The 22,399-nt window shown below is 27.3% G+C and overlaps 1 protein-coding gene across 17 annotated transcripts in view; it reads right to left on the reverse strand.

Annotated features, from left to right (window-relative positions):
- The window catches only part of LOC107436679 (RNA-binding protein Musashi homolog Rbp6), a 463,932-nt gene that overhangs the window by 19,962 nt on the left and 421,571 nt on the right, over positions 1–22,399 (reverse strand). For 9 of the 17 annotated variants that reach the window (XM_043040909.2, XM_071182212.1, XM_043040913.2 and 6 more), the window contains exons 9-11: positions 14,981–15,065; positions 11,084–11,161; positions 3,774–3,848 (exon numbers count right to left, since the gene is read on the reverse strand). In XM_043040909.2, coding sequence (XP_042896843.1) covers positions 3,774–3,848; positions 11,084–11,161; positions 14,981–15,065 — 238 coding nt within the window. The remainder of the gene's footprint in view (positions 1–3,773; positions 3,849–11,083; positions 11,162–14,980; positions 15,066–22,399) is intronic. The other 8 variants (XM_071182213.1, XM_071182219.1, XM_071182217.1 and 5 more) reach the window with 1 other exon arrangement.

Genomic DNA, 22,399 nt, shown 5'->3' on the forward strand with positions numbered 1-22,399 from the left:
GCCTTTTCTTTCCGTCTTCTATTCTATCAAAGGATTCTAAAAATTCACAGTATAAGCATTTGAAGGTACGCGAACGTATATTTTAACCTATAAACCCTAACTGTATTTAAATATTTTTTGATAGATTTGTTTCTATAAAAATTTTGAAGGAAGTATTGTATTTCTTTTAGCAACCTTCAAAACTTATAGAGTGAATTCATAATACATAGCTGCGATTAAATATACAAGTAGTAGCCACACTCACAAATATTTCTACTCCTACATTTATATATATTAAAAATGGATGGGCCGATATATCGGCTGTCCCTACCTTCTAAAGTAAAAGTGGAATGTGGACGCACTATGGACGTTTCTATATGAGTATGTAATGTAAAGTTATGATTGCATAGAAATTAGAAGTTACTAAATTTGTTATTTTTCATAACACCAATTAAATTATTTGCCAACATTTATTCCTTTTGAGCATAACTTGACCCAAGTATTCACATTTTATTTCAAGATATCATTCATTTGTAAAATATAAAAAAAAATAGGAGCTAATTGATTCGCACTCGAATTCATTAAAATTTATTCGAATTTTCATTTTTAAAGATAAATGTTTTTTTTTTGTTTTGAGTACGATGCTAATAAAATAAAAAAAAAGATTACTAAATTTTGTCATTTATTGAATTGGAAGAAGCGTTGGAAGATAAAATAACTTTTTATGAGTTTTTCTTTTTTGGGAAAAATCCAAAACTTCTTATAAAAGCTTACTGGTGAAATATCAAGCTAAATTATTTTTAAATTTAATTCCACATTTGAAATTTAATTACCGGACTATTCACAATTTTAGAAACCACTAAAAAGCTCACTTAAAATAAGAATTTATTTTAGTTTATGAAAGATTACACTGTAAAAAACATTTCTGTTATATTTCGGAAAATTCCTGGTACATAGAGAAACAAATTTCTTAAATTTTGATTAAATATTAATCATTTATAGTCAATTTCAGCGATTTTTGAGGTATCGAAAGCCATCGTATTTGGTAGAATCGCAGTAGAATTACACCTTATTCTGTCGTTAAGTTCAGACGGTGAAATACGGGAGTCGAACCCAGGACCTTTCTGGTAAAAGAACATCATTTTGGCCACCGTACAAACCGGTCGGTATCAGCTTCTATTAGTCAGATTATTTGTTACCGCTTTGATATCTAAGTTGTTTTTTTTTTCATATTTAAAACTGAAAGTTTACAGATACAACTTAGATCAATACAACTTGTGTTACAGGTTTTATTTGTTAAAGGAAAAAATGTTTTTTTTTGACACATGACGATGTAGTTTAGCAGTAAATTTCTGTAGTTTTAGAGAAACTAAAATTTTTTGTAGGAAAGTTAACAAAATTGTTAAGTTTTTTAGCAGAAATTTCTTACAGTGTACTACTACTAACTCCAAAAATTAGTAAAGCATATAAAAATTACACGGAAATGTAAAATTATAAATACTAGAACAAAAAAAAAGTTGGTGAGCTCTCGCAACATCCGACAAAGTTAAAAGAAGTGATAACAATTCTCTGATTCGTAATAAATTTCAAGACCAGCAGACTTTGTGTTAAATGGGAACACGGATTCAATTAAAAATAGTGGCCGCATAGGCCCAGCCAGCGAGGAGGAAGTTATACATGCAACCCAATGACAACAATTTTCAAAATTTGATCAACAAAAAATTAATCTTTTTTCACCCTTATATCAGGAAAAATTAAGTATAATGTCAAAAAAAACTGATTTTATTTTTCAACTATGTAAAGAAATGTGTTAAATACTTATAAGAATGAAGTATGATTCATATTTTGTTGATTGAAGCTAAAATCATTGCCATAATTTGAAATACCATCGTACTTAAAGTCAGCAGCTATATTTTTTCTTTTTTTCTTTCATATAATGTGATCAAATATAGTTGAATATAAGATAAGAAGAGCTCAAAAGTTGATAAAAATAAATAAGTAAAAAAGTAATAAAGAATGTCTGACATACAAAACGTAGCAAAAATGTAACTTGAACGTGAGATGAATGCATACAAACTAGTTAACTAAAGTTTTCAGGAAATCAATATTTAAACTATTGGATTACATAAACTATATTTAGAGACTTTCAAATATATTGTCAGTTTGTTACAATATTTTCCCCGAGATATTTCAATGAACTTTCAGGAAATGTTTTTTTTTCGTCTCTAACGTAAATAACATAAATATAAAAAAGAAAATGAATATAAGATAGAACTGATTTTGATCACAGCTGGAAACTAAATAAAGAAAAAAAAATGAGGACAAGGAAATAAATGGTCAAGTATTAAAGTACTAATTTATGGATGAAGATTAAATTAAACAAAAAATATTACAAAATAAAAAGCACGAGTTAACAATATAATAAATAAATATAAATATTAAATAAACTATAACTATTTTTGAGCTCTTTGAAAATACAGAAATAAATCGTACTGAATAATTACAGAAACAAATATGCATTAAAGAAGGTGGATGTGAATTAACAGACAAAATTCGATTCGCAATAACTTCTAAAAAGAAATAAGATGAGTTATTAAAGATGTGTTGCTTGTGACATAAATATAGCGATTTTTAGTGAAACGTCAACAGCATAATTATCAAAAAAAATAATAACTAAGACCAAATAAAACATGAGTTAAGGTGTGAGCAATGTGAGTCAACACATTAAAACGCATAAAAATAAATGAGAGAACACAGGAACAATATGGTTAAATCAAGAAAGCGTATAAAAATAAATGAGAGAACACAGGAACAATATGGTTAAATCAAGAAAACGTATAAAATAAATGAGAGAACACAGGAACAATATGGTTAAATCAAAAAAACGTATAAAAATAAATGAGAGAACACAGGAACAATATGGTTAAATCAAGAAAACGTATAAAATAAATGAGAGAACACAGGAACAATATGGTTAAATCAAGAAAACGTATAAAAAATAAATTAGAGAACACAGGAAAAAGTATGAGTTAAATCATGAAAACGTATTTAAAAAAATGAGAGAACACAGAAAAAAATATGAGTTAAATCATGAAAACGTATAAAAATAAATGAGAGAACACAGAAAAAATATGAGCTAACTCATGAAAATAAATAATGTAAAACTGGTATAAATGGGTTAACACAAGAAAACGCCTAAAATAAAAATAATAGCATAGAAAAATATGAGTTAACTCATGAAAGTGCATAAAAATAAATAAAGCAACACATACGCTACCCACGAAAAAACCGTATTTCCGAACGTATTTCTTAGAAGTGTTTTTGCGAATTGAAGTTTGTCTGAAAAATTTCCTTTCATCCTGACTAATATTTCGCACGATTTTTTTGCTTATTGTAATTCCCCAAATAGTAACCAAACGAAACCTATTATAACCATATTTAAAAATAAAATATGGATAAAAAATACGGTCTGATTCAAATTCAAAAATAGTGCATTGCATAAATGTAATACCAATTCATAATTGAAATACTATCTTATAATTGATTCAATTCAAAATCAGCCAGTTAGAAATCAAGTTCTTTTAACATTCATTTTGTGGTTTTTAATTTGAACAGACCACTTTTTTTAAATTTTATTTTGAGTGTTCTAAGAGTGACGATAAATCTAAATTGTGGGTGCATCTACTGTCCGATGAAAGTTTATAGTTGTAATGCATGCAAATTGCATAGCCCCACAGTAGAGTCCGAAGACAAGAGGGGTAAGCAAAGATGATGGGGTGGGCTGAAACTCATACCTGCGAAAGGATAGCTGAAGCTTGGATACCCTGGAAATCCTCCGCGACCGTAACTGTAGGCTGCAAAGCCAGCAGCTGAAAAAGAAATCATCAGGTAAGAATAGGGTTTACATAAAAAAAATATTTTTACTATGTCATCAAACAAGATTGAAAGAAAAGAACACAATGAAAAATAATTTTTTTAAAATTTATACGGAACTAAGAACACCACATATCATCATTTAAATAATGTTGTGTTTAAGAACCTTTTCATATAAAGGAGAGAAAAAAAGTGCTAAGGTGTGCAATAAAATCTAAGAAATAATTATTTTGTTTTGTAAAGGTTTATGTGTGACTTTATTCAAGCTTTAAAAAAGCAATTTTGGCAGTGCAACGCTTCTGCTTTGTAGGAATAATGATTAACCAGTCAAACTTATTGCGGCTTCTTCAAAACAAAACACAAATAGAATGTTTGCTGTAAGTTTGCTTGTTGTCTTATATAATTATTTTTATAGAAATAAAGTTAACCCAATTACAAAGTAAACTGTAAACAAACTTGATATATTAACGCCCAATTCACAAAAAATGGTTTATATAACAAGACAAAGGGAAAGATCCCTATTGTTGAGTTGTTTATTTTTGGCAGTTGATTTTGGCGTCAAATTTAGTCATTTTATAACTCAAAATTAAATTGAATTATTTTAAATTTATCAATCATATGTTAATGTAATTATTATCCACTATGATACCCAAACTTATGCATAGACGTTATAATTCTATAAAATGTTAAGTAAATATTAGGAAAAATAAAAATTAGTGTCACCAGTAGTATGAAAAAAAAACGGGTTGCCTATATTGGATCAGTTATTTTAGTTTTTTATTATTGCATTACCTTAATACAAGTCAGTGTAAAGGTCTAAAAAAATGCTATGAGTCTGTGTTACTCAGAAGAGAAAGGATAATTAAACCATTTTTGGGTGATTTTTACTGCTTCGAGATTTTCGGTGCGTGCGCATCGACTTAGAAGGAAAAATTAATTTATCAACTAATTCAAACTTAATTACTCCTGATATGTTTCTTCTAAATCAAATACTACGGCATTTTTTGTGTAACTATTACATATTATTATTAAATAATGTAACTACGGTTGGGACTTATTAACGGAAGCTAGCAGTTGGTTTGTTATACAGTTATGAATTCTGTTTGAACTAAGAAACAATTATTAATAAAATGGTTCCATATAGCTGATCAAATATAGTTTTAAATATTATCATCAGAAGATCAAAGTTTAAATAGATATATTATTAATATCATGTTCTAGACAGAGCTATCTTGCTTCTGTAAAATTAAACCAAATAATAACATACTTGTGTTATAATTTTTTTGTGAACATGAAAGTCCTTTCAAAAATGCTAAGCGACGTTTTATTAAACCTATCTAAAAATACTTGTGTTACATCTTTTTTTTGTAAAAATGGAGGTCCTTTAAAAAAAACGCTATGCATAAAGGAGTTACGAACATGAGCATTATGCTAGTATCACAAAAACATTTTTTTTCTGAAAAAAGATTTCGTAGTTTGTCGAACTTTACGTTTTAGATTTCGTCTTTAAATTGTGATTAAAAATATATGTTTTATTGCATAAAACAACGTTAATACTAATCGGTTAAAGCACTAATAAAGTTTCACTGATAATCAAAATATTCTAAATATGAACTCTATAAGCAATTTGCTTTCTTTAAGAAATTTAAAAAGTATTCTGATAAATGTAGTTATCATGAGATGAGAATATTCTTGACCATTATTTTCATATTCAATAATCGCATTGTCTTCATTCCTTAAGAATATTAGAAGGAATACCTTAAAATAAAATTAAATAGCTGTCGTGTAAACTATGAATTTGTTTAATCTGCTACGACAGATGTGGAAAGTTTGATGGTTAATTGTTTACAAAATAAAGTGTTGAAAGGATTAAACAAAGCTTGAGAGACCTTTTGATTACTGTGTAATGTTTTATAGGTGATATAAATGGCAAAGATTTTTACGAAATGATTTAGATATAAAGCTAACAAAAATTTGAAATTTTAAAGGACTAAATAGATTTATGAATATATTTAATGTAAATTTTTATGTTAAAAATGTTTTTTTTAAAAATTAACAAGTTAATTTATTTGAATGATAATCAAAATTTTAGAATGTTTAGTAGAGTATTTGAGGCATAAAATGTCAGACAGTATTTACAAACTAAAAAGCGAAAAGGATTAAAAAAATAGAGAACTTTTGATATAGTATCATGTCATGCATTAAAGACTTGTATTAAAGACCATGAATCAAAAAAACTTTTAATAATTAGCAAGATTTGAGCAATAAGCAAAACTTTAGAAACGAAGAATTCAGATAAAAAAATTTGTAAATGGCTTACAATGAAAAATAATTTGACAAATACAAATTATGTCAATTAGGGCATAATTTGACAAATACAAATTATGCTGTGACTAAAGTTTAACTTAAAATAAAATATAAATAAATTTACTTGCATTATATAAAGACTTTAAAAAACTGAATTTGTAAAAATGCAGGAAAAAAAATGAAATAAATAACTTAAATAACAACTGATTTGTATATATTTTAAACTTAGTAATAAATAATTTATTTAGTTACCAAAAAATAATTAGAGCCTCTATTAAAATGCCTTTTAACTAAACCAGCAACAGTTACGATAAAAAAATATTCTACAATTTAACAAGTTTTGCTTTAATTAAAAAAAAAATCAGTTTTAATTTAATTAAAATAAACTGCGTGGCATATACTTTGAACTCTTGAAAAATACTTTGCTACTTAATTAATGAAAACAGTGAAACTTTATATTGTCTATTAGCTTTATTATTAATTTTATATTGAAATATATCTTTCATCTAAAACAATTAAACGAAATGAATAAAAACAGTAACTTAATTTTGATGTTACTTATTAAAACTACTAAAGGCGGAGGAAATACGTCAGGTGAAACTGAAACTTTCTGTTAATACTTCTATGAAAAAAAAATTTAAGACATTTAATTTAATATTTACTGACGACGGCTTCTGTTTAAAAAATGCATCGTCATTGCTGGTTCAAAAAATAAGTGAAAGAACAACTATTAATAATATGTTTGTCAGCGCTTTCACTTTTAAGAAAGGAATTAAACATAACACACTTCATTTCAAATTTACTAAGGCATAAAAATGCCTTAAAATAAATTATATGAAAATTTTAATAATAGTTGTAGACTCGATACAAATTTGTTTTACATTTTTTAAAGTAAATTATGTCATTTATAGAAAAATAAAGGGCACAAAAAAAATTATAATTATGGAAGAGTTAGGTTTATAATTAACTTATTTCTTTCACATTAATGACAAAAATACAAGTTGATTTTGAATTTTACAATAACGTGATATTAAAGGTAAACGTAATTGCACGTTTAACAATAAAAACATATATTTATGTTCAAATGATGGAAAATACAGTAATTTTATTCGCGTCGTTGTTCGCTTAAAAAAATACAAATGAATAAAAATGTCAAATATGAAATTGAAACTGCATAAGTCAATGAACAATCACCGAATATGCATTTTAATTATAGCAAATGTATTTATTTCAAAATTTCACGTAGCTGTCTGTTTTTATGGTAGTTGAAAAACGATTATTTTTCAACAATGATGAATATTCACGAAAGAAAATAGTTAAAAGAAAGATGGGTGCTGCATTTCCACCTGCTTTTGACTAATTATAGCTCTGGGTTTAGCATGCAAAACAATCTTTTTTATCTTGTGAAGAATAATGTGAAGGATTTACGAGCGAAAGAGTTTTGACACAGTAATTAGCTATTTTTATACAGCGTTATTAATTATGAGTTGTCTATGTTTGCTTGGACAATTTCTTTAATGCTTTATGTGACATTCGATAACTTTTGTTACGTGCTTTATGTATATTTATTTTTGTGACAAACAGTTTCAAGAAATTGAAAAAAAAAGTGTTTGATGAATTGAATAAGATATTTAAAAATAGATATAATCAGAATAACTCATCTTCTTCACCAGAATTTAATAAGCTATATTTGTAGTGCAATAAACTAAGAAGTCAAAGTTTTTTACTTTAAATTTTCCTTAGTAAAGTTTCCAGACAAGTATTTTACGAATTTCAACAATTTCTATTTAGATGACAGCACTATAAACAAAATATGTTTTAGCTAACAGTGAAGTAACTGTGTTTTCCACTATAAACGTTCTGCTTAACATTTTGAAAAATGAGGCTTATCACCATGGTGCCCAGTTACCCAGATTTTCTTTTTTAATTGACAAATTTCTCAGTGTTTTGTTGATTTATACTCCTACTTTATGTCATTAAACATTGAGAAAGAAAAGTATGGTCAACCCTACTAGAATATGGGGTAACATTTACCATGTTTCTCGCTCTATAGAAACACAAAAAACTTGGCAATTTTATCGTAGAGTTTTGAAAATAATTTCAATAAAATTAACTATAATATAATCAATAAAATAAAATTAATAGGTAATAAACTTTGGTAATGGTAAATTTTGGAAATTTTATCATCATACCTTAAATCATGGCAAAAAACTCATGTATTTGGTTAAAATTTTTACTAAAGGTGTTAAGAGACATAGTTTTGAAAACCAGAACTTCCGGTAAACCGTTACAATATGAAAGGAAAATTACTAAATTATTCGTTAAAACGCAAAGTATAGATTGGTTTTATTAACCAGAAATCCGGGTTTTTTTTCTCTTTTACCAGAAATATTATTACAGAAAACTGTAATTTTATCAGAATTTTTTCTCTGTGAAGAGTTATTTTATTCATATGTTTTAGCTTTTATTAAATGGGTTACTATTTAGTTAATAGTAAGTATAACAATATTATTAATGTTACAAAGCAAATAGAAGACAGATATTTTACTCTTAAAACTGTTCAGTTCACTTTTGGAAAAAATTTGTGCCATAAAACTTCAAATTTCCACATTATTATACAATTTATTCGTACAATAAATGCTTATAATGTTAGTTATGTCAAACAAACAACTCAATAAATATTGTTTGCTTAACTTAACCTAATAAAACTTTATAAATAAATTGTATACGATATTGGAAAGATGAAATTAAATTATGTATTATTCTTTTAAGTCTGTAATGTTGTCATTGAAAAAATATATTTAACAACTTTTAAACTCTCAAGCTTATTAAAATAAAGCGGATTTTTTATTATTATTCATGTAAAACCAACAACTAAATTATAAAAAAATGCCCAATTTTTTATTATTTTGCTAATGGTATAAGAATAGGTGAATAAATAGTATATCATTTTATTCATAAGTTAATTTTTAAAACATTAAAAATAAATATGTTTTCTTATCATATTAGAAATTTTGTTTTTAAGTAGCCTAAAAAAAGCCAATAAATTGTTTGTGTTGTTTTTTGCTTTTAAAAAAGAAAATTTCTCCTAAATACTTAATAAAAATTTAATTTGAGGTAGCTTTTCCAATCAAATTGTTTCCTTAGTTTTGAAGCAAATAAATTAGTTAATTATTTGCTTCTTTAAAAAAACAAAATAAAAAAATACAAAACTATCAACTTAATCTAATTTAATACAATTTTGGATTTTGTGTAGTTTTTCGCAATTTAGTAATCCGAAAATTAATAAACTTTACACTAAAAGTCTTTCTTCTTAGTAAAAGAACGTGTGTTTAACAATTATTAAAATATTACGGCTTATTTTTTAAAAAAAAAAACTTGAGCTCAAAATTTCAAAGTGTCAAGTGCTCACCATTCTTTATACATTTTTATAATCCTTGTAAAAAATAAAGTAAAAATATCTACCCATTACACTGAGAAAAAATAGTGGTCAAAACTACCGGAATGTGTCAAATTTAATGAGTTTCTGGCTCCATGGAAACACCAAAAAGCGAGGTAGTTTTTACCGAAGCGCTTTAGTCCTGATTTTCTATAATATACGTTAAAAACATCTTAATGAGGAAAATTTGATAGTTTTACAGTGATACTTCAGAGCATTGAATAAACACCATTTATTCGGTTAAGTTTACTTTTCACTAATGATTTTGTTTCTCACTAAATTTGTTATAATAAGAAATATTTTATTTTTGAAAATCTATATGTTCGGTGAACCGCTACCATATGAACGGATAAAAATTTTGGTTTTATTAACCAGAAATACGTTATTTTTTACCAGAATTGCCTTTCCTACAGTACGGTAGTTTTACCGGAATTTTTGTCCTCCATGTAAAGATCAAAAATTAGTATTTAGGAGAAAAAATGTAAAACGCTATTAGAAACTAACATATCATTAATGAGAAAAGTGATATTAGAAAAATTAAAACCTGTTTCCTTTATCATAGAAATAAAGAGCAAACAAAATGTGATTAATCGAAACATTTTAAAATTTCATAGAGAAATTGAATTTGTTTTAATGATTTTAACCCCACCTTCCTAAGCAGATATGCGCCAAGTTCTGATAATGTTCCTATTTTTCCACATTAAAATAATAACTTGCTGTTGTTGTTGTTGTAGTTCATTTACGTCGCACTAGAGCTGCAGAATGGGTTATTAGCGACGGTCTAGGAAACATCCCTGAGGATGATCCGAAGACATGCCATCACAATTTTGATCCTCTGCAGAGGGGGTGGCACCACCGCTTCGGTAGCCCGAAGACCTGTACGCGAAGTCGAGAATTTTACGGTAGAACAGTTTAACGAGGACCAATACCGCACACCCTCGATCCCTACGCAGACTGATCCAAGTGGTCACCCACCCACACACTGACCGCAGTCAGTGATACTTGACTTCGGTGATCTGCGGGGAACCGTGTCTTAACGATCAGTCCACTGCGGGACTTAATATTAACTTGCACTCCCGAATGTATTTATCGATTTATTTTCTACTTTATTTCTTACAAGGAGTATTTTAAGGGCGGTGATTAGAAAATGTCAGGAAATTGAATAAAAAAGATTTATCAATGGAGTTATCTTTTTTAATATATTGTATCATAATCCAAAATTAAATTTTAATGAAAATCGTGTAATTTAATTTAAATAACGCTCACCTTCAAACTATTTAATATCGCTAAAAGATGTCTGGAATTGTAAATAAATAAATTTAACGTACAATAGATTGGATAAAGAAAAAAAAAAGGATTTTTTTGTAAAGATGTGATTATTCAAAATAGGTACGTGAACAGTTTTAAAAGTACATTCAGAATGTTAATACACAGAGAACAAAATTATCATAAGAATAAAAGCGAGAAGATAAAAAGCCCAAGTACTTCGAGAAGCTGTAGTAAGAGGGACGCATAACATCCCATCATTACCATCAGTGAGAGCTCCCAGAGGCCAAACAATGTCTGAAAGAAAGTGCAACATTAAAAACCGAAACTCAGAATAATTAATAAACTCATATAAATGATTCTCTACACTGTTAGAATTTTCATTCTGAAATTACGGTAAATAAACCGTCAGCAATCTGTCCATCCGATTAACTATGAAGTTAATGACTAGGAACATTTTTTTTACTTTTACGGTTTTGAAACCGTTTACAATTGGTATGGTTAAAAAACCGTGATTACAAATTATACGGTTTTGCAACTATTTAAAACTAATATAGTTTCTAAACCATAAAAGTCAATGATTAGGAACATTTTTTTTACTTTTACGGTTTTGAAACCGTTTACTACTGGTACGGTTAAAAAACCGCAATTAAAAAATGATACGGTTTTGTAACTATTTAAAACTAATATAGTTTCTAAACCATAAAAGTTAAATGGACATTGGAGCTTTGTGTGTGCTACGCCAGTTATCCGTGAATGATAGTTCGGTGTTAGAATAGTCTAGGGTTACTGATTGCAGAGTGTAGGATATTAAAAACTTTTCATGTATTAAAGGAACGAAAGAAACATTGTGATATCAACGCTGGTATTCAAATCCCTGTTCAACGGGCTATGAAATTGACCAATTAACTTTTTTAGTTACAGTATGTACCCAGTTGTACTGAACTAACTGACTTCATAAGGTGGGCCAAGTTGGCGCGAATAGAATTCTGGTTGTTAAGCCGTATTATGTAAAAGCAACCAATAAACGATTTTACTCGCACTTAACAGTTTGAATATCATCTTTTTTTAATGGTTATTTAACTGTCTTGGTTGAATATGGTAAAATAACAATTAAATTGTTTTTTAACCATTTTTACCGAGAAATTTCTAACAGTGTACAAAGACAGGTTAGTTACAAGATTTCTGAGCATTCTAAAGAATCAATTAAAAATAAGTTAATCAAAGAAATTTAATTCGAGTTTTTCAAAAATTATTTATGGAAATCAAAACTACTTATAATATTTTTTTATCTATTTTAATACACGTACGTTTAAATAGATAAAACAAAACATACATTATCTACTTAAACATACATATGAAACGTGGTATTGAAAATAAAACGTTAATTTATTAGGTTACTGAATCAAACGAGAAAGCTTAAGAAAGATACGGCGGCTGCAACATTTTTTAAATAATTTATTAAACATTTTTTTAATTAATTTATCAAAAATTTAATTTATTAGTTTGCATTCAATTTCAAGAATTGTTTTAAAATTCATTAGCAAGTATATAAATGAAACAAGGAAAAATAAATAAATAATTTTATTGTAAATGTAAATTAGACTTCATCAAAATGATAAAAGATTACCAATGACTGTACTTTCATATTTTTATTACCTTTAAAAAAGCATCATTAAAAAGAATATTAAGGATAATAATTTTATAATTTAATAACAATGAAGGCACATAAAAGAATTAGGGTGTTTAGGTTTAATTTTTTTCGTTATAACATAACTTTATAAAACGTTTAAGTCTTCTCACAATAAAATGAATTAATTGATACTAAATATCACACACATAAACTATTCTAGACAATGAAAAACAAAGTTCACAAATTACAAATTTAATAATGATTATTTGTGAATTATTTGAGGACAATTAGAAAATAATCATAATTTAATCCCTGAATTTCCTATTTTTATTTATCATTACAATTAACATGAAAAATAAAACTAGTAAACTTAATTAGGTTGTTAAGGTTTAATTTCTTTCCATATAGGAACTCTTAATAAAACGTTATAAGTCTTATTCCTTTAAAACTGAATAAGTTCATATCAAATATTTCATACAAGCATTATTCTAAACAATGAGAAACAAAATTTATAAATTATAAAGTAATATTGATTAATAGTGAATGATTTGCAAATTAAAGTAAGTTTTCGTGTATGAAACAAGATACTAAATACGAAATAATTTTAAAGAAATCCCTTTTTTATCCCTTGAAAATATTTTTCAAGTGATAAAATTTGTTTTATGTTAAAGTACTGAACAATGATGAGCAGTTTTTAGAAACATTTTATGATGAATAACTTGTTTTTGATAATCCAGGCCATTATCTGGTCTAGCAATAAAAATTTGTAGTGATAGATAGCGTCAGAATAATGTGACATGCTCAAATCAATGAAACCACACTTAGGCACCAGACTTTCCTGTTTAAAACTATAGATATGTACTCTCAAACGTTCTGAAGCATGGCAAATAATGCTAACAAATTTTCTATTTTATAGAATACAATTCAATATTATAATATTATATAATTCCAATAATGAGTAAAGGTTATGATATATCATATATAAAAAAGAGAATAAAAAGCGGGAAAATGAAGGATGTAAAAGTAAAATAGGAATCATGAAAATTAGTAAGAAACATTATTCATGCTTCGTGCATTGAATATGACTTTCAAATTTTTTACTGTAAAAAATGAAATTAATTTTTTAAACTAAACATTCAGGACATTCATAAATTTATTTCAAATTTACTTTGTTTACTTTAGCGTAGTATTGTGAAAGCTATTAAAAAAACCATTGGGACTAAAGTATTTATTTATCTAAGGCATAAAACTAAGGTAAGAATAAGTATTTGATTATTAAGTTACTTTTTTAATGTAATTTATAGTTTAATTTAATTCAGAAAATATTTTAGTTTTAGTTATTCCACAAGTATTTAGAATTATATTTTTGTTACAAGTAAACCTTTTATTTTATATAACTTATTAAATTTAATTAATTATAAAAATCTTAAACTCTTTACTGATTTACATATTTTTTATGACTTAATTACTAATTTTTCTTTTATCTCGATGTATATTTAAATATAAATTGGTATGCCACATTTTTTTTAATTCCACAGTTCATATAAAAATTAATTATTGTGACAGGTGGTTAAGTTCAAATCTTTCCTTTAATAAAATTTAAAAAAGGATTTATAACTGATTTTCATGCCTAAACTAACCTTCCAAAAATAAATATAACTATTTAAAAAAATGATAAATAAAAATCACAATTAATTTAAGCCCAATATTCACCAAGATAAGTACAAAAAAGAAATATTTAATATCAAATAGAACTTAGATAACTTTTTACATATATATATTTATTAAAAATTTTATTCACTTTTATTGAAATTAGAATTTCTTATATATATATTAGTAGTATAAATAGAATTTTGAGTTAAAAATTAACTGTGTGACAAGAATCTTTAAGAAATTAAAATAGTCCTTATTAAAAAAATATATATATTAACAATTTTTTTTAAAAAAAAAATGAGCTACCTCGTGATTTTGAAGTTTAAATAATTATTTTTTCAAAATTTTATTTAATTGTCCTATTTAATAATCACAGCTTTATAAAGTTGGAAAATTTTTTTACCTTTATAAAGTCAGTGTCATTAAGCTATTCACTACAAAGTTATTATTTTTTTTTAAAAAAGTAAGACGCTAATTTATCTGTGAGATGAAAAGTCCCACAGTTCTTTTTTTCTGTTTAAAAGATTTTTTTTTTCAACAAGAGTTTTCTTCTGATGTCGTCTCTTTAAAAGTTTAAGACACGTGAGAAAAAAAAATGAATTTAATGCCTGATTTTCCACGACGTTGCGACAAATACAAAATGATTCTTACTTGCAGGAGTAAAATTAAGATAAAAAAAAAGATAACGAAAGGATAAAAAATAGGATGAAAAATTAAAAAAGAGAGAAAAGAATATGAGGACATAAATATAAAAAGGATGATGATGATGAGAATGGATAAATGACGCCCGTCTGCATGAGAGGAGAGAGCAGCTCAGTAGCGCCACCTACCGTACGTAGCCCTACCTGCTCCCCTTCCGCGCGCAACATTACTGGGCATCATCACCTCCTTGGGCTGGGCCTTCTTGCATTCCACCTAAAAAACAAATACAATAAATAATTTATCAAATTTTACAAAAATTGTTTTTTGTTTTTTTTGAAATTTTTAATAAAAAAAATATACAAAAAATTAACAAAAGACTACGACAGTATAATTAATTGATAGTGGTAAGCAGGACTATGTTTTATTAAATATCTGATACAATTATGAAATAAAGAAAAAAAGGTAAAAATTATCACGTTATCAATTTATTGCGAATCACTAGTGAGTAAGGCAGCTATAAAAATATAAAATCATGTTTGATTGTTTTTTATTTTATTTTATGACCGTCGTTGAACAGTCGACCCAATTTAATGGGTTTACGATTACTAATGTTCTACTCCGTAGCCTTGCAATTTTGGACTCAAACCAGAAGACAAAGGAACTCCTGGATCGAGTATTGGGAGAAATTTGCCTTCGTGGAGGACTTTTTGACGGAGCTAACCCCGCATTTGCGTTACATGGAGAGGAAGACCACGAGAACCCCCTACGGTTAGCCTGACAGCAAGGGGACTCTAACTCATGATTCGTCTACCACTGAGGATATTTTACGTCAGCACTGTGGTCGGTGCAAGCCGGGTGCGGAATTCGTATCGACTGGGATTCGAACCCGGTTAGCCTCATTGGAAGGCGAACACTCCATCACCCGAGCCATAGTGGCTCATGTTTGATTATTCGAGAAAACAGGGCGAAGATAGCAGGCTATTATTAGAAACATGTTTCAACAGAAAATCAAGCGAGTTTTTGGCGCTTTTTACTAAGGCTTTAATCACTAGTTAAGGAAAGAACTCAATAACGTTATTTTTTCTTAGCTTAAATACATAAATGTGCGATACCCGATGTTGTATCTCCTGTCTTATCTTCATTTTTGATAATGATTCAGAAAATGTGTATTAAAGGTGGTACTTATGGAACACCCTGCATAATCTTATTTAAAATGTAAAATTAAATTAGCTCACTTTGCATAAGTTTTTATCTTTCCAATTAGTTATTTATATGATTTGTAAAGTATTTTAATTAACGTCTTTATTTTACTAAAGAGTAGAAATTAAATATTCTGTTGGAACAATTACATCTTAAAGTTAAAGGAAGAAATTTCATGTGTTTTACTAGTGCGGTTAGACCCCTAGTGCACAGAAATTTCTGGATGACGAAGTATCTCGTCTTCAAAGTACATGTACAGTCAGCAAAAAAAAAAAGATATCACCCTGAATAACTTTCGTTCTAATGATCGGATTTTCGCGAACTAAGTGTTAATCTTAATGGTTCCTGGGGGTGACCTCAAATATGCTAATTAATTAGTGCTAACTATTAATTAAGTTACGAAATCAGACACAAAAACGTACTTTCTCTGAATAAACATATATTTTTTCTTACATATTTGGATTCTTAACCTTCAAAATATAGGGGGTAGCCGCAATCTGGGAAATATGGTCCCCATAGTTTGGTCAGGAGAGCGATCCAAAGTTCGTACCCCTTAATGTTAATTTCACTTTTTACGTTTTTAGTCATATTTTAAAAACTAATAAAGCAATTCGAAGAAAATTTCACCCAGTCATAAAACTCATTTACCCAAAGATAATTTCACGAAAAAAATAATTTTTAATAATTGTTAATTATTTTTTATTATTTAATTAAATTAAGGATGAAAAATTTTTGAATTATAAGGTATGAATTTTTTTATACCATATTAATCTACATATTTTTCAATTGAAAAATCTAAAGTTTCAACTGTTTTTATTTATTAGAAGCTGAGAAAAATTAAAATTAATTATTTTTAAAAAAATAATTTGGCGACAATGAAGAAATGATTAAATGGGGCGATTAATATTAAAATGTGATAAACTTGCGAGGAACTTGACTTCGCGCGCTTAGCATAAAATTTCATTCATATTTTTTTCGCTAATAATCGTTTGCTTATCTTTTCATTTTTATTTTTTTAAGCTATAAAATACGATGTTTCTTTTTTAGTCGTCTAAAATTCTATTTGCAATTTAGTAAAGAAATTTGAATAAAACATTTTATTGAATAAAATACATTTTATTCAGAGAATGTGGAGTTTTATAAAAGCATGCTTCTGATAGAATATGATTATACAACAGATTGTGCTTCTTTAATGTGATTATTTTTTATTTTTTTTTTTAATAACTGATAAAATTTCAATAATATACATACGAATGAATAAATTTGGAATAAAATATTCATCAATTTCTTGAATATATATTTTATAAATATTAATAAAAATACGCAGTCAACATTTTTAAGCATCTCTCACAACATCGCAAATTTCTCAAAATCTTATAGGGTAAACTAACCAGTGAAGGAATACTTAAGCTTAGCTTGTCTTTAAAAAAAAATCATAAAAATTTCAAAATTTGTAATTTTAGCTAAATGACGTATTTGTTATTAAATGCATGTCGACATATTTGTTATTAAATGCAAATTATGTAAAAAAAATTTAGATAACTTACATAATATTGTTTTAAGCTTTTGGTGGTTTAAATAATAAGTAGTAAGATAACCAAGTGAAGGAACAGTTCTTAAATTGAATAAACACTAAATTTTCCAGTGAATGAACACTTAATTTTGAGAATGTTTGATGCTCGTTAGGAATCCTTAGGCCACACAGATATCTGTCGCCCTGTAGATGCCTGAATTGACTGATGTTAACACAGGCGGGCATTAGGAAAAAAAAAATCTTTTAAGTTTTCGTGCCCCCATTTCAGTATCTTAAGGGCCTTACGAGCTCTGTTTAAAAAGAGAGTATCATATCAGATATATATATATATATATATATATGATATGATACTCTCTTTTTAAACAGAGCTCGTAAGGCCCTTAAGATACTGAAATGGGGGCACGAAAACTTAAAAGATTTTTTTTTCCTAATGCCCGCCTGTGTTAACATCCGTCAATTCAGGCATCTACAGGGCGACAGATATCTGTGTGGCCTAAGGATTCCTAACGAGCATCAAACATTCTCAAAATTAAGTGTTCATTCACTGGAAAATTTAGTGTTTATTCAATTTAAGAACTGTTCCTTCACTTGGTTATCTTACTACTTATTATTTAAACCACCAAAAGCTTAAAACAATATTATGTAAGTTATCTAAATTTTTTTTACATAATTTGCATTTAATAACAAATATGTCGACATGCATTTAATAACAAATACGTCATTTAGCTAAAATTACAAATTTTGAAATTTTTATGATTTTTTTTTAAAGACAAGCTAAGCTTAAGTATTCCTTCACTGGTTAGTTTACCCTATAAGATTTTGAGAAATTTGCGATGTTGTGAGAGATGCTTAAAAATGTTGACTGCGTATTTTTATTAATATTTATAAAATATATATTCAAGAAATTGATGAATATTTTATTCCAAATTTATTCATTCGTATGTATATTATTGAAATTTTATCAGTTATTGAGAAAAAAAAAATAAAAAATAATCACATTAAAGAAGCACAATCTGTTGTATAATCATATTCTATCAGAAGCATGCTTTTATAAAACTCCACATTCTCTGAATAAAATGTATTTTATTCAATAAAATGTTTTATTCAAATTTCTTTACTAAATTGCAAATAGAATTTTAGACGACTAAAGAAGAAACATCGTATTTTATAGCTTAAAAAAATAAAAATGAAAAGATAAGCAAACGATTATTAGCGAAAAAAATATGAATGAAATTTTATGCTAAGCGCGCGAAGTCAAGTTCCTCGCAAGTTTATCACATTTTAATATTAATCGCTCCATTTAATCATTTCTTCATTGTCGCCAAATTATTTTTTTAAAAATAATTAATTTTAATTTTTCTCAGCTTCTAATAAATAAAAACAGTTGAAACTTTAGATTTTTCAATTGAAAAATATGTAGATTAATATGGTATAAAAAAATTCATACCTTATAATTCAAAAATTTTTCATCCTTAATTTAATTAAATAATAAAAAATAATTAACAATTATTAAAAATTATTTTTTTCGTGAAATTATCTTTGGGTAAATGAGTTTTATGACTGGGTGAAATTTTCTTCGAATTGCTTTATTAGTTTTTAAAATATGACTAAAAACGTAAAAAGTGAAATTAACATTAAGGGGTACGAACTTTGGATCGCTCTCCTGACCAAACTATGGGGACCATATTTCCCAGATTGCGGCTACCCCCTATATTTTGAAGGTTAAGAATCCAAATATGTAAGAAAAAATATATGTTTATTCAGAGAAAGTACGTTTTTGTGTCTGATTTCGTAACTTAATTAATAGTTAGCACTAATTAATTAGCATATTTGAGGTCACCCCCAGGAACCATTAAGATTGACACTTAGTTCGTGAAAATCCGATCATTAGAACGAAAGTTATTCAGGGTGATATCTTTTTTTTTTTGCGGACTGTACAATAACTGAAAGATAAGGTAACTCGTTCACTGTTAGAAGGTTAATCCCGGAGTCAAGTTTATACAGGAATTCCCTCTAAATACACTTAGTTTCTATTCAATTCGGCGGGTAACACTTGATTGTTGTATCGGGAAAAAAAATAAAGTGAAACAATAAAAAAATTCTTGGTTAAACAATCAGAAGTGATTGAAGCTTTCCCGAAAACAAGCGCACGGAGAAAATTCCTGGAAGGGGATAAATCTTGTTCTTAGTTATTTAATTTCAGCGGACAGAGTGAATTCCTGGAAACCAAGATATCGTTGCTGCTGTCCAGAGTGATAAATATGAATAAAGATAAATTAATGTTTATCTTTGCTAACTTCTCACAACATTCTTTATTAAAAACATCTTATCTTCCTAAACATTGAAATTATGAAAAAATCAACAGTAATTTAAAAAAAAAGATCTACTTAAGTTTCAATAATTACATTTATGTAACTAGAATATTATAATTAAAAAGAATGTTGATTAGTTAAGGTAAGCGTAACATTAGGTCAAGCAAAGATGAATTGTAAAATATTTTTATTTTACACAATCATCTTTGCTAGAGATGAATTCTAAAATATCCTTATTTTACGTAATTATCTTTGCTTAAGATGAATTCTAAAATATCCTTATTTTACATAATTATCTTTGTTTAAGATGAATTCTAAAATATCCTTATTTTACATAATTATCTTTGCTTAAGATGAAGATGAATTCTAAAATATCCTTATTTTACATAATTATCTTTGCTTAAGATGAATTCCAAAATATCCTTATTTTACATAATTATCTTTGCTTAAGATGAATTCTAAAATATCCTTATTTTACATAATTATCTTTGCTCAGATGAACTCTAAAATATCCTTATTTTACATAACTATCTTTGCTTAAGATGAATTCTAAAATATCCTTATTTTTCATAATTATCTATTATATTAACTTTGCTAATTTCTCACAACAATATTTATTTAAAAAAATGTTACCTACCAAAACATTAAGTCATCAAAAAATCAACAGTAATTTGAAAAAAAGATGTACTTAAGTTTCAATAATTGCATTTTCACGTAACTAGAATAATATATTTAAAAATAATGTAAAAATTTGGTCCAACCAATCTTAATAGATTAAGGTCAGAAGTTACATTATATATGTTGGTAAAGTAATATATTTTTAGACAATACGTTAACATTGACTATGAGTTTAGTAACCTATTAGGATTCCCTTTACTGAGGTATTTTTAAAAAATCTGTTACGAAATGATAATGGTGAAAGTTAGATACGAACGTATTGATAAAAATTTATTTTTAAAACTTTTGGTTATCTTAAACTGTCTTTTATCGATTTTGGAGTGATTCTTTACAATGGCAAACAAAATCGAAAAGCATATCCATTTCGTATACGTGATTAAAAAATAAAAGTGAACCGAAAAAAGTCACTTCGAACCGGATACAGTTAGTTCAATAATGATTACCTTCTAAGGAATCGGTTCTTTCTGTTCATTTGAGACATTAAACGTAGTTGTTTTAACCATTTCTTCTATTATTAGATATTCTAAAGGTCTACGGCTAAGGTCTGTTATTTAATATTAGGTATCTATAGTAAACAAGTTTCCGTACGGTATTAACAGTAAAATGTTATTTAAAACAAGCTGTCATGATCCAGTTCTATTGAAAAAATTAAAACAACTTTCCAAACTAGGTAATATTGCAATATAGAAAGTACATGATCCATTTATATGTACTTAATTGTATCAAATATAATGTATATGGTGTAGGTAAAGTAAGATATACCAATCCTAGTCGATTAAAGCCCACACAAACTCCAACGCATTCATCCTTAACTTGATGAACACTGAATAAAACACTTGATGTAATCAATCCTAAAAAGCCGAAGAATTTCCAACGCATCCATCTTTAACCGGATAAAACTGGATTTAAACTAACATAGTAAGTTAAAGCCGACGAATTTCCAACGCATCCATCTTTAACCGGATAAAACTGGATTTAAACTAACCTAGAAAGTTAAAGCCGAAGAATTTCCAACGCGTCAATCTTTAACCGGATAAAACTGAATATAACCAATTCTAATATGTTTAAGCCCGACGAATTTCCAACGCATCCATCTTTAACCGGATAAAACTGAATATAACCAATTCTAATATGTTTAAGCCCGACGAATTTGCGAAGCCTCCATCCTTAACCGGATAAAACTGAATATAACCAATCCTAACATGTTTAAGTCCGAAGAATTTGCAAAACATCCATCTTTAACCGGATAAAACTGGGTCTAACCAATCCCAATAGGTAAAAGCGCGAAGAATTTTCAAACATTTCATCTTTAAGTGGACAAAACTGGATCTAACCAATCTGATAGGTAAAATTCCGAATAATTTCCAAAGCATCCATCTTTTACCGGATAAAATTGGTTAGTAGCAGTCTATACCAAGCCCTGAAGAACCTTCAACGCATCGACCTTTCTATCCAATCTATCCTATAGATCTATCCAATCCTAGTGGGTTAAACCTGAAGAATCTTAAACGCATCCAATTTCAACCGGATCCAATTTCTCTATCCTATTTTTATTTTTAAGAATTAGAATTATTGCCCGATAGCTCCAGCAGTAATGTCTGTATTAACGGTAAGGGCGATTGTCATAAAAATCAGTATTGTACAGAACGGAGAAGATTTATAATCTCAACTTGAATCTATAAGACCCGAATTTATCATTCATTCTTTCCTATTTCGTAACAGCACATACGGGATGTAAAATTATTAGTTATGACCTTAAGGAGAAGTACATTAAGTTTTAAGCTATTTCGTGAAATTTATTTTATATACGAACCCTTAACTATAAGACAGTTTAAATTAATTAAATATAATTTCAGAAAATTGCGTCTTCAGTCTCCATTCAA

This window comes from Parasteatoda tepidariorum, chromosome 6 (genome assembly GCF_043381705.1).
Source record: "Parasteatoda tepidariorum isolate YZ-2023 chromosome 6, CAS_Ptep_4.0, whole genome shotgun sequence".
Lineage (NCBI taxonomy): Eukaryota > Metazoa > Arthropoda > Arachnida > Araneae > Theridiidae > Parasteatoda > Parasteatoda tepidariorum.